Source organism: Oncorhynchus nerka, linkage group LG9a (assembly GCF_034236695.1).
Source record: "Oncorhynchus nerka isolate Pitt River linkage group LG9a, Oner_Uvic_2.0, whole genome shotgun sequence".
Classification (NCBI taxonomy): domain Eukaryota; kingdom Metazoa; phylum Chordata; class Actinopteri; order Salmoniformes; family Salmonidae; genus Oncorhynchus; species Oncorhynchus nerka.
The window spans coordinates 51,697,316-51,709,750 of NC_088404.1; the positions used below are offsets into that span (position 1 = coordinate 51,697,316).

The 12,435-nt window shown below is 44.5% G+C and overlaps 1 protein-coding gene across 1 annotated transcript in view; it reads left to right on the forward strand.

Annotated features, from left to right (window-relative positions):
* LOC115134479 (cadherin EGF LAG seven-pass G-type receptor 1-like) overlaps positions 1 to 12,106 on the forward strand; it is a 76,008-nt gene extending 63,902 nt beyond the window's left edge. Inside the window, 20 exon segments of the mRNA XM_029668495.2 lie at positions 1 to 23; positions 133 to 342; positions 1,332 to 1,515; positions 1,674 to 1,823; positions 1,902 to 2,142; positions 2,819 to 2,986; positions 4,698 to 4,824; positions 4,931 to 5,131; positions 5,622 to 5,796; positions 7,557 to 7,669; positions 7,761 to 7,840; positions 7,933 to 8,059; positions 8,246 to 8,371; positions 9,296 to 9,423; positions 9,700 to 9,806; positions 9,941 to 10,084; positions 10,214 to 10,429; positions 10,674 to 10,763; positions 10,766 to 11,012; positions 11,121 to 12,106. The exon segment at positions 1 to 23 is cut by the window's left edge and continues 72 nt beyond it. Of these exon segments, the coding sequence (XP_029524355.2) occupies positions 1 to 23; positions 133 to 342; positions 1,332 to 1,515; positions 1,674 to 1,823; positions 1,902 to 2,142; positions 2,819 to 2,986; positions 4,698 to 4,824; positions 4,931 to 5,131; positions 5,622 to 5,796; positions 7,557 to 7,669; positions 7,761 to 7,840; positions 7,933 to 8,059; positions 8,246 to 8,371; positions 9,296 to 9,423; positions 9,700 to 9,806; positions 9,941 to 10,084; positions 10,214 to 10,429; positions 10,674 to 10,763; positions 10,766 to 11,012; positions 11,121 to 11,145 (2,882 nt within the window). The 3' untranslated portion in view covers positions 11,146 to 12,106.
* The last annotated feature ends 329 nt before the right edge of the window (positions 12,107 to 12,435 follow it).

Consider the following 12,435-nt stretch of genomic DNA (forward strand, 5'->3'; position numbering starts at 1 on the left):
CCTTCTCTCAGCTGAAAATAGAGGTATGTCTTGGTTTAACCTTTTATTCAAACTGGGAAGTCCCATTGAGATTAAAACCCTCCTTTACCATCGAGACACCTGTCTGACGTCTCCCTGACCTCTCACCTTCAGGACGAGGAGCTGCACCTCAACAGCTCCAGGATGGACGGAGAGAGGTCAAAGGGCATGGCCAGCATGCTGCGGAGCGCCACCAACCGCACAGCGGCCCTCCAGGGCAACGACGTGAAGACGGCCTACAGCGTGCTGACCCGCCTGCTGCAGTACGAGAGCCAGCAGCTGGGCTTCAACATGGCCGCCACAAGAGACGTCCACTTCCATGAGGTGGGCCGCTAGAAACATGCTTTAACTAGTGTTGAATACGCAAGTGCCATGTAGTGCACTTCCTCAACTCTCAAAATGATGTTGGAGGTGAAATAAGAAGGTAGACAGGATTAGCGATTCTTTGGCATCTCTACTCGTTGACATCAGGAACTCATATGAACTCATAGAAATATACCCTGACATGCCCTCAAGCTCTCTGTCATACTACATCCACCCCAATTTCCTCTCACAGCACAGTTTCGGGAGACTCGCTCAGCGTTGAAAGAATGACCCACATTGTTCGGTAACATAGCTCAACTGCTTAAGGATCCTGTTAGCTTTAAGTAACTAATAGTTTCCCCAAATCCTGCTTATAGCTGGTACCGGTTTCCTAAGAGCCTGTTTCCCCGGTTGGATATTTCTCCCCCTATAGGGAATGTGATCCGAGGCCTATTATGTGGAAGTAATACAGTGCAATGATTAGCATGTTCTCTATGAGCTTTATTAAGGCCATGACCATGCTGGGCGCTAACGGCTAACTGTGTGCATTCTTGGCACCAGCCCCAGCGCATTAGGGTGTGTTAGGTACCAGAAGGTGCAGCTGGAACGGTTTAGGGGGTCAAGGACCAATCAGAGTGGAGTTTATTGAGTGATTGGACCAATGGGCGACTTGGGAGTAGTAGTTCCCCAGGGGTGGTTGGGCGTGGGGCCAGATTGCACAGGTGATGTTATGAGATGATGTCTGTACAGTGACCCCCCCCCTTCCTGTATAGGGAAGCTCGCCTTTCCTTCTTTTGTTTTCTTTCGTCCTTTCTCTCTGTTCTGTTGGCATTGATTTCACATGCTTCATTTGGGATATATGATACAGATTATGGATTCTGTTTGTCGCTGATGTATGCGGGGATGATACCATACCAATCGGTAATGCACAGTATGACGTGGGTGAATGCAGAGTATTGTATAGTATAGATATGCCGTAGGTGGATGACAAATGTGTGTAAATATTCTAGAACATGGTCCGAGCGGGCAGTGCCATCCTGGACCCTGCTAACAAGGGGCACTGGGAGCAGATCCAGCGTTTCGAAGATGGCACGGCCCTACTTCTGCATAGCTTTGAGGAGTACGCCCAAACCCTGGCCCAAAACATGAGGAAGACCTACCTGAAACCCTTCACTGTTGTCACGGACAATATGAGTGAGTCCACCTGCAATGCAACGACACAATTATTTTCTTGCGGTAACCTGATTAGCATGGCTAATTCATGCAAAGTGGTGTTACATAGCCTAAAATAGCCTACTGTACCACCAATACCTCTGGTGTGTGACTCTCTCTATCTCTCTCTGTGCTCACAGTTGTTTCTGCGGATTACTTGGACCCGTCCAATCCAGAACAGGCAAACATCCCGCGTTTCCAAGAGATCCAGGCCTATCCAAAAGAGATGGAGTCCTCCGTCCGCTTCCCAGAGTTCCCAACACAGCACGAGCAGCCGGTGGAGGTTAAAGGTGGGCTTAAACGGGTTGGATACGTGTGTGTGATTGATTGATTTCATTCATTCATTTATTGTCACAATATCATTACAGCAGTCTCCACGGCACCAGCCAGAGACTCAACAGCCACAGACGACCCCATAGCAACAGCCACAGACGCCTCTCCTGTCCAGACTGAGTCCACTGACTCCTCCACTGTCGGTCACCAGGCGTCTGCCAAGAAGAAGCGTCACGCTGAGGTCCCAGGCCCTCTCCCTGTTGCCGTGGTGATCATCTATAGGACCCTGGGACAGCTCCTGCCTGAAAACTACGACATTGATCGTAGGAGCCTGAGGTACTTCTTACATTTCCTCCTCAGTCTTACCACATAAAACACGTTGGTTGTCTTTAAAATATGCTGTCTAGTGTATAATTCAAAGATCTTACACAGTGCCGTGTGTACGACATGCGACGAGCTTCGCCACACACAGAACATATAAACAACTGTTCTCTCCTTGACAGTTCACTTGTATAGAATGTGCGCGTTTGTAGAACTGCGCGTTTGTGCAGTTGTGTGTGTGGACAAGGAGGTTCAATTCTATCATGCTTTTAGTGCTGTTAGTCAAATCAAATCGAACTTTGTCACATGCGCCAAATACAGGTGTAGACCTTACCGTGAAATGCTTACTTGCAAGCCCTGAACCAACAGTGCAGTTCAACAAAAAAAAGTAACACAATAAGAATAACAATAATGAGGCTATATACAGGGTGTACCGGTACCGAGTCAGTGTGTGTGGGTTAGTTGAGGTAATCTGTACATGTAGGTAGGGGTAAGTGACTATGCATAGATAATAAACAGTGAGTAGCAGCTGTGGTCCTGCCTCACAGTTGTAACCCGAACCTTACGGTAAGTCATTCTCGATAAGAATGTATTTTGGATGAATACAGTCAATGTAAACACACGTGTGTGTGTGTGTGTGTGTGTGTGCGTGCGTGCGTGCGTGCGTGCGTGTGTGTGTGCGTGTGTTTAGACTCCCCAACCGGCCCATCATCAACACCCCAATTGTGAGCACAGTGGTTCACAGTGAGAGGGTACCCTTCACCATTCCTCTTGCACAACCCATCACCCTGGAATATAGACTACTGGAGACAGAGGAGAGGACCAAACCTGTCTGTGTCTACTGGAATCATTCCATCACGTAAGGATGAGTATTCCTAGAAATGCTCTTATTCATACAGTGGTTCGTCAATTAGATGTTTTGAGACTTCGAGGTCATTTGTGGTTTAGTACGGAACCCTGCGTCCCTGCTTCATTGCTCCTGACCACCACAAGGGGGAGTAGGGAGCACTGATGATGCTTTTGGGTCCCACGGTGCTAAATGTGTCTCTATCTGACAATGAACGGGCGACATAAACCTAAATAGAAAATTGTGCACGGACCTCGAAATTGAATTTGAATGAACTGATTGATGAGGATGAAGAAGGTGATTGAATTTAGAACAATGTTGTAAGAATTGCTATTCCTCTGTCCTTCAGCGCACGCCCATAAAAAATACACTTGTTTTTTTGAAGCTGTAGCTGGACTGTTAGCATATTACTTACTAAAACAGTTGTTACACAAAGGTTTCTATATCTAAGAGAAATGATCATGTTCAATTATATTCCATGATATTCTTTAGATGTATGTGTTGACTCAACATAAATGTAAGCAAGTGATGTCTGCTAAGTAATCAAGCTGATGGTGCAGTCATATAGCGGCACCTACATAAAACTGAGTGACTCACTCCTTCATGGCTTTGGATCAAAATAAATAAGTACAACCATTCTTTCTGATAGCCTTTAATAAAGAAATGTTGTGGTTATCCTGACCTGGATGCCATGTAGTTTATTCTCTAAAAGTACAAATATTACCACGGTCTCTTGCGCATGTCATTTTCCAGATTTGCCCTAACCTAAAATGCCCCTTGGATATTCATTTAGAATCCTCCAATCCTCTAAATGTAATTATTGGCCAAGAGCCATGTAGATTGCAAAATAGTTGGGAAGAGATTTTCGATGGCACATGGTTTATGAATTGACACGCAATTTTCCGTTCCTCCTGAAATCGCTAGCAGTCAAATGCGTTCTCTCTGTCGCCCACACGCACTTTAAACATTTGTATAATAAAGCGTTTGAAGGCTGACATTGGTTGTTTTTATGCATTCGTGAAGTAAAGCGCTCTAGCTGACACGCTGTGGTTTATCTGATGAAGGTGGGCCTATTTATATAATGAATATGAATTCGGAAGGCAGAAAAGATTAAATATTAAAGCATTAGACCTCTCACTGAAGGTGCCAGTCCTACAAAGTTAAACTTAAATCCGAACTGGTTGGAGATAAGAGTACATGGCCATAAAGCCTAGATAAGTTTTCAAGTTGTTCAAACATTCATAGATGACCAGCAGGGTCAATAATATAAACAGTGGTTATAGAGGGTGCAACCGATAAGCACCTTGGGAGTAAATGCCAGTTGGCTTTTCATAGCCGAGCATTGAGAGAGAGAGAGAGAGAGAGAGAGAGAGAGAGAGAGAGAAAGAAAGAGAGAGAGAGAGATCAAATGAATTAAGCTACATTTCTTAAAATCAATCCCATATACCATGTTCTTGCAAAAAAAAGGTTTTAAATTCTCTAGCACAGCCAATATTAAATACTGTTAAATGCTTCTCAAAGATTCCCCCTGGTGGTCAAACTAGCACTAACTCGCATTAATGGCAACAATGGCTGACAATGAAAGCTCGCAAGGTGTCCTGCAGTACAACGCAACTTTTACTGGAAGAACCACTGTACCATAGGTTTACAATGGAGTTTAGCTAGATTCTGTTGAAAAATTGAGAAAAAAAATCATACCCAACAATCTCTATTTTGTGTCCAGTGTTCAAGGAACGGGAGGCTGGTCTGCCAAGGGGTGTGAGCTGGTGTTCAGGAACAGCACTCACATCAGCTGCCAGTGCAGTCACATGTCCAGCTCTGCTGTGCTCATGGACATCTCCAAAAGAGAGGTACTGCCCTGAGCCCTCTACCCCACACACTAGGTCAGCTTTAATGTTATTATTTTATAACTTGAATTATTTGATCTGACCTCCTATTCTGTGTTTACCTCCTCAGCATGGGGAGGTCCTACCCCTGAAGATCATCACCTACACCACTGTGTCAACATCGCTATTGGCCCTCCTCATCACCTTCCTCCTCCTGGCCATCCTCCGGAAGCTCCGCTCCAACCTACACAGCATCCACAAAAACCTGGTGGTGTCCATCTTCCTCTCTGAGCTCGTCTTCCTCTTCGGAATCAACCAGACTGAGAATGTGGTGAGTGCCTAGCACGTGACCCTGAGGCACACCCTGAGGCACACCCCAAAAAACACTGTCTCTTTGTCTTATTCCTTTATTATAGACTCTCCACTTATTGATATACCTGCAGGATAAAACGTAGTCTCTACTGTAAATATATTGGTTTACAGCATTGTGTGGAGGGGAACTCCAAGAGGAAGGCTACAGAGCTAGCCTTGGGTCTCCTCTCCCCTCCACAACTTTGAAATGCATTTGTCTTTTAATGCTAGTGAGTTGTGACTGTATTGGCTGTGCCTGATCATCTTAGTGGCTTTATCTTGGATAATAATAGTTCTGTTTCTGTCTGGCAATGTGTGGAGTTGGCCTTAGCGATCGCATTGTGTTCTGTTGTTATAGATTGGAAGTTACTGAACCCGACTTATTTCACAGAGGGCCCAACAGACATTTGGCACAGATTTCTTTTAAAACGGGGGCTTTAATCATCTTTCCCAAACTCTCTGTCCCTCAGTTCACGTGTACAGTGGTAGCCATCCTGCTGCACTACTCCTACATGTGTACATTTGCCTGGATGTTCGTGGAGGGACTTCACATCTACCGCATGCTGACTGAGGTCCGCAACATCAACCATGGCCACATGAGATTCTACTATGCCATTGGCTGGGGCATTCCTGCCATTATCACCAGTGAGTGAGACGCACACACTCTCTCTCACACACACACTCCCCACCGACACACACACACACACACAGACAGACACACAGACACGCATGCAAACAAATACATTCCCGCTCATTTTATGCACACAAAGACAGAGGGGGACACAGATGCTTGGAGAAAACATACCGAACGTATTCACACCCTGGACTTTTTCCACATTTTGTTGTGTCACAGCCTGACTTTAAAATGGGTTACATTGAGATTTTGTGTCACTGGCCTACACACAATACCCCATAACGTCAAAGTGGAATTATGTTTTATTAGACTTTTTTTTACAAATTAATTAAAAATGAAAGCCTGAAATGTCTTGAGAGACAATAAATATTCAACCCCTTTGTTATGGCAAGCCTAACTTAGTTCGGGAGTAAGAATGTGCTTAACTAGTCACAGAATAAGTTTAACATGATTTTTGAATGACTACCTCATCTCTGTACTCCAGATAACAAACAGGAATTTCAAACAGAGATTCAACCACAAAGACCAGGGAGGTCTTCAAATGCCTCACAAAGGGAACCTAATGGTAGATTGAAAAAAAAATCTATTAAAAAAAACAGACATTGAAATTCCCATTTGAACATGGTTAAGTTATTAATTACACTATCAATAAATCCAGTCACAGCAAAGATACAGGCGTCCTTCCTAATTCAGTTGCCGTAGAAGATGACAACCGCTCAGGGATGTCACCATGAGGCCAATGGTGACATTAAAACAGTTACAGTTCAATCGCTGTGATAGGAGAAAACTCAGGATGGATCAACAACATTGTGGTTACTCCACAATACTAACTAAACTAAATGACAGAGTGAAAAGGAAGCCTCTAAAGAATAACAAATATTCCAATTTATGCATCCTGTTTGCAATAAGGTACTAAAATAAAACGGACAAAAATGTAACAAAGGAATCATTTATGTCCTGAACACAAAGTGTTATGTTTGGGGCAAATCCAACACAGCGTTCCACTCTACATATTTTCAAGCATGGTGGTGGCTGCATCATGTTATGGGCATGCTTGTCATTGGCAAGGACGAAGGAGTTTTTTAGGATAAAAAGAAACGGAATAGAGCTAAGCACAGACCAAATCCTAGAGGTAAACTTGGTTCAGTCTGCTTTCCAACAGACACTGGGAGAGAAATTCATCTTTCAGCAGGACAATAACCTAAAACACAAGGCCACATCTACACTGGAGTTGCTTACCAAGATGACATTGAATGTTCCTGAGTGGTCTAGTTACAGTTTTGACTTAAATCGGCTTGAAAATCTATGGCAAGACTTGAAAATGGCTGTCTAGCAATGATCAACTTGACAGAAGTTGAAGAATTTTTGCAAATATTGTACAATCCAGGTGTGGAAATCTCTTAGAGACTTACCCAGAAAGACTCCCAGCTGTAATCCTTGATGATTCTAACATGTATTGATAAATCTGCAAAAATGTATGAAAATATGTTTTTACTGTCTTTGTGGGGTATTGTGTGTAAAATCTATAACACAACAAAATGTGGAATAAGTCAAGGGGTATGAATACTTTCTGAAGGCACTGTACTCTTCAAGCCAGGGATGGGGTCAATTCCCCCCAAAATTCCTGTCAATTCGGAAACTAAACCAAATTGGAATCCCACAACTTCCTAATTGAAAAGCATTGAAGGGAATTGGAATTTCAGTGTAGTTTCTGAATTGACAGGAATTTTGAATTCCTTGAACTAACTGTATGTGGTTTCCTCTCTTGTAGGCCTGGCAGTAGGGTTGGATCCTCAGGGTTATGGTAACCCAGACTTCTGTTGGCTTTCTGTCCACGACACACTCATCTGGAGCATCGCTGGGCCCATCGCTATCATAGTACTGGTGAGTGTGTGTTTCGGCCACTCTTTATTTGTTGTACTAGACTGTATTGGTTATGGCTGTTATTCATCTCCATCTCATGTATCTCCCTTAGGTCAACATGACTTTATTCTTCCTGGCCGCCAAGGCCTCGTGCGGAAAGAGACAGTGGACATTTGAGAAGTCTGGAGCAATGTGAGTACTTCGAAACAGGATAGGGTTTAGAAAATAGTTGACACAACGTGTTGGCTGGATTCCATTCAAAAATAACAACCTCTCCTCTCCAGCTGTTCTCTACGCATAGCCTTCGTAATCCTGTTGCTCATCAGTGCTACCTGGGTCCTGGGCCTCATGGCAGTCAATAGTGATGTACTCTCCTTCCACTACCTCTTTGCCATCTTCAGCTGCCTCCAGGTATTTGTCTTTTTGCCTTGTCATAAAAAAGTACTTCAAAATCCCTGAAATATATAGGCTCTGTTTATCTGACATGCAATTCTCTCGCTCTTGCGCTCTCTCTCTCTCTCTCTTGCGCTCTCTCTCTCTCTCTTGCTCTCTCTCTCTCTCTCTCTCTCTCTCTCTCTTGCGCTCTCTCTCTCTCAGGGTGTGTGCATCTTCTTCTTCCTCTGTATTTTCAACAAGGAGGTGAGGATCAACCTGAAGAACGTCCTGACAGGGAAGAAGTCCATCGTGGAAGATTCTACTGCCACCCGCACCACTTTACTCACAGTATGTACACATCAGTCAATATCTAAGTGTACTAAACCTGTCCACATTCAAATCCCCTAGAGTCGATAATCTAATTAGCATAATACACCTTTCCCTAATATCGAAAGGTGAGACTTCCATGAAAACAGACCGGTCGGTTGTTTTTCTCTAGGACGCCCACTAGCCTCACAAGACTCGTCTGAAGGTAGCCCAGTATCAGTTTGAAAAATGATTGGAACACTGAGTGTACAAAACATTAAGGAAACCTGCTCTTGCCACGACATCAGGTGAATCCAATTTGAAGTCTTATTGATGTCACTTTCAATCAGTGTAGATGAAGGGTAGGAGACACGTTAAAGAAGGATTTTTATGCCTTGGGACAATTGAGAAATGGATTGTGAATGTGTGCCTTTCAGAGGGTGAATGGTCAAGACAAGATTTAAGTGCCTTTTGAACGGGGTATGTTACGGGAGTAGGTGCCAGGCGCACCGGTTTGTTTCCAGAACTGCAACCCTGGTGTGTTTTTCACACTCAACAACAGTTTCCTGTGTGTCTCAAGAATGGTCCACCACCCAATGGACATCCAGCCAACTTGACAGAACTGTGGGAAGAATTGGAGTCAACATGGGCCAGCATCCCTGTGGAACGCTTTCCACACCTTGTATGGTCCTTCCCCCGATGAATTGAGGCTTTTCTCAGGGCAACAATTTTTTTGATGATCATTCTTTCATACTTACAGGGGTCCTACATTTCTAAATGGTATGACCTTGGTGTGACCTTCTTCAAACAATTCCATATGTTAGCTCAGTAGAAACCCAGCCACGGGCCCTTTGATCTTATGGGGATAAATACTAGATATTCATCATAAAGGGGATCACATAAACATTACCTGATGCTGCTGATGGTGACGATTCAACCCACATTCTACCTCTTTGATGCCCCCAGCGTTCTTTAAACGGTAAGTACTCGTTCACGGAGGAGGACGGTTTGTACCGCACGGCCATTGGAGAGTCCACTGCCTCCCTGGAAAGCACGGTCAGATCAGCCCACAGCCTCAGCAGCAGCCAGGCCAGGTAACTCACTGGGTGGCAGTTGGGTTGTACTGAAACTGGGTTTTAACTAGGGTTGCAAAACTCCAGTAACCTTCCAAAATTCCCAGCTTTCTAAGAAAGCCCTATTGGAGGATTCTGGATTTCCTGCTTATGGAATGTTCCAACCAGTATTTTGGGAAAACCTGGGAATTTTGGGAAGGTTACCGGAATGTTGCAACCCTAGTTCGACTGGAACAAAATGATCGTTCATGTTCAAATGATTAATTCTGTACTCATCATGTTTCTTTCTTCCTACAGGAATGGCTCGGAGCAAAAGCATACTACATCCTCCCGCTCAGCCAAAAAGAGTTACAGTGGAGAGGGAGACTCCTCCATCTTCATCCGCAAGCGTTCCAAGAAAGATAGTACGAGTCTTATGCACAAACTGCATGTCATCTGTTTTAGTCTGATCCCGATACTTGTCATGCCATTGGCTGCTTGGGCCTACATTTCAGATGTCCGATAGTAAGTAATAGCTTGTGTGTTTCCATGGTGACAGATTCAGACTCGGACAGCGAGCTCTCGGTGGATGAGCACAGTAGCTCCTACGCCTCGTCCCACTCCTCAGACAGTGATGATGACAGAGGGAGCCGCAAACATAGGTGGAACAACGAGAGACCGCCCCAGCACAGTACACCCAAAGGTAACGGGACTCAAGTTCAAACACACACACACACACACAAATGGATTTCAATAGAACTATATGACATAAAATCTCAGATTCATTTTTAGCCGAATCTCATATAAACTGTTTATTTTGATACTTTTGTAGTGGATACGGCGGCCAATCACACGAAGCCTCACCGGCCAGTTGAGCCGCCGACAGTCAGTGAGAGCGAGGAGCCCTGCGGGTTGGAGACGCTGCGTATGGAGACCAAGGTCAACGTGAAGCTCCACCAGGACAGAAAAGGCAATGGGGAGTCACCCTCCCAGAACGGTAGCGCCCCTCCCAGCTCACCTGACAGCAACCAGACAGAGAAGAGAAGGGGTGAGAGAGAGAGAGACAGACTCCGATCTGACCATTCAGGCCCTTTATAATTGACCTTTTTCAAGAATGTTCCAAATCAAATTAATTGTGCGACTGAATCACCATGTCAACGTTCTGTGTTATGTTTTGCTATCCAAATAAGTTGTGTGTGTGTGTGTGTGTGCCTCTGTGTGTGTTTACTTGCATGACTGACTGTGGTCTGTACACTCACCCTTTGTGTGCGCGTGTTTGCATCCTCTGTCAGGCATTCTGAAAAACAAGATCACTTACCCTCCCCCGCTGACTGACAAGAACATGAAGAATCGCCTGCGGGAAAAATTGAGCGACTACAACCCCCCACCATCTCCCCCAGAACTACCCCAGTCCCCGTCCCCCCATCTCCCGTCTCCCCTCGTCTTTCCGCTGTGACCGGGGGAAACCGGGTCCTCATCAAACCCCCACCTCGCCCACCCGTGCCTCCATGCCATCCGTTGTCTCCACAGGACCTGCGCAACGGGTTTGTCATGACAACGACGAGGACGACAATGTCACCATTGGTCAATGGTGTCAACGGGGTTCAATACGCCCAAGACTCAGACTCAGAGTGAGTGGTCACGAGATACTGGCAGCCATGTTGCATGTCTATCAGATATGTTGGATAATATGTCAATCACTTTCTGACTTTAAAAACTCTCTCTGTCTCTCTCAACAGTGGTAGCAACGAAACCTCAATCTGACCTGGATGGAATTCCAGGTAGACAACCAAGGAAGAAGGGCTACTGCGCTAATACCCTATGTGGGATTCAAGGGTTACTATGACCCATTCCAGTAGGCCACAGGACCCCTAAACTCATATGAAGATCAGTTGCCCACAGACAGTTGCCTGCCCAAGGGAAAAAGGGAAGAAAGTGTTGGACTAAATCCCACAGGACAGCGTGAAACTACATGTCCCAGTATGCAGCAGTGAGTTGGAAAAACAAAACGATGCACTTCACAGCACGGCCACCAAGTGGCGCTGTCTGTAGTTATTCAGTGCAGGGGGCATCAGACAGCAGGTTGGGATTGAAGACTTTTCTGTCACCAGATGTGCCACGATGTGACGCTGACCTCATGAATCAGTAAGACTAAGTGCCCAGCTGTGTTTGCCCACAGAGGCAGAAACATCAAAAAAACTAATCAATGCCTTTGGTCTGTGTTATTATCGTGTAGATATTTTTTCTTCTTCTTCTTTGTTACGTGTTTATAGGACAGGAAGAACGAATTTGTACATTGTAAGTGTTATTATTGTAATATGATATTTTTGGGACATCGTGTGTAAGATATGACACTCAACAAGCTTTTTTTACAGATGTTTTATGAATTTCCACCTTTTAAGAAAGGTGCCCCCAGTCTAAAAATACTCTGCTGATTAATAATGTGATTTTGAAAGTATTCAAACACTCACATAGTAAGTGCAGCTGAACAAAAGCCACCTTAAAGTAGTAAGTAGTAATTGTAACATAGCATTGCGTTCATCTCTGTATTAGAGTGTAAGGTCTTGTCCATTCCAATGGTATCTAAATCAAGTTCTGGTCGCTGAATGACTTTGAATGAGAAAAATGCACTGAAACCGTAATACTTGCATTACAAGCTCCAGTCAATATCAGAGTAATATGTAGAAATAAATTGCTACTCTAGAACGGTTAGTAGAAGCACTAAGGTGTGCGCCTTCTGAGTGTTAACTTGGCATGTTGTGTCATTGCAACCCTTCTTCATATTCCCTATCGTTTTATCTTTCCATGTACGCATCTCCGGAGGTCCTCAAGCCGTAGAGCATTGTGAAAAGGTCAGCCAGTAGCATGTCTGTATTCTGATTTTCAACTCATTAGAATAGCAAGTTACAGTATTATTTCCAAGAGAACAGTAGTCCTTTTAAGTATCAACAGCGTGTATTTCTCCCTGCCAGCGCAGAGCATAGTGTCTAAATGCAAGATAACCACTACGGTCTACTTCAATGATACTTTCATCCCTCAGATCTCCTTCCGCTA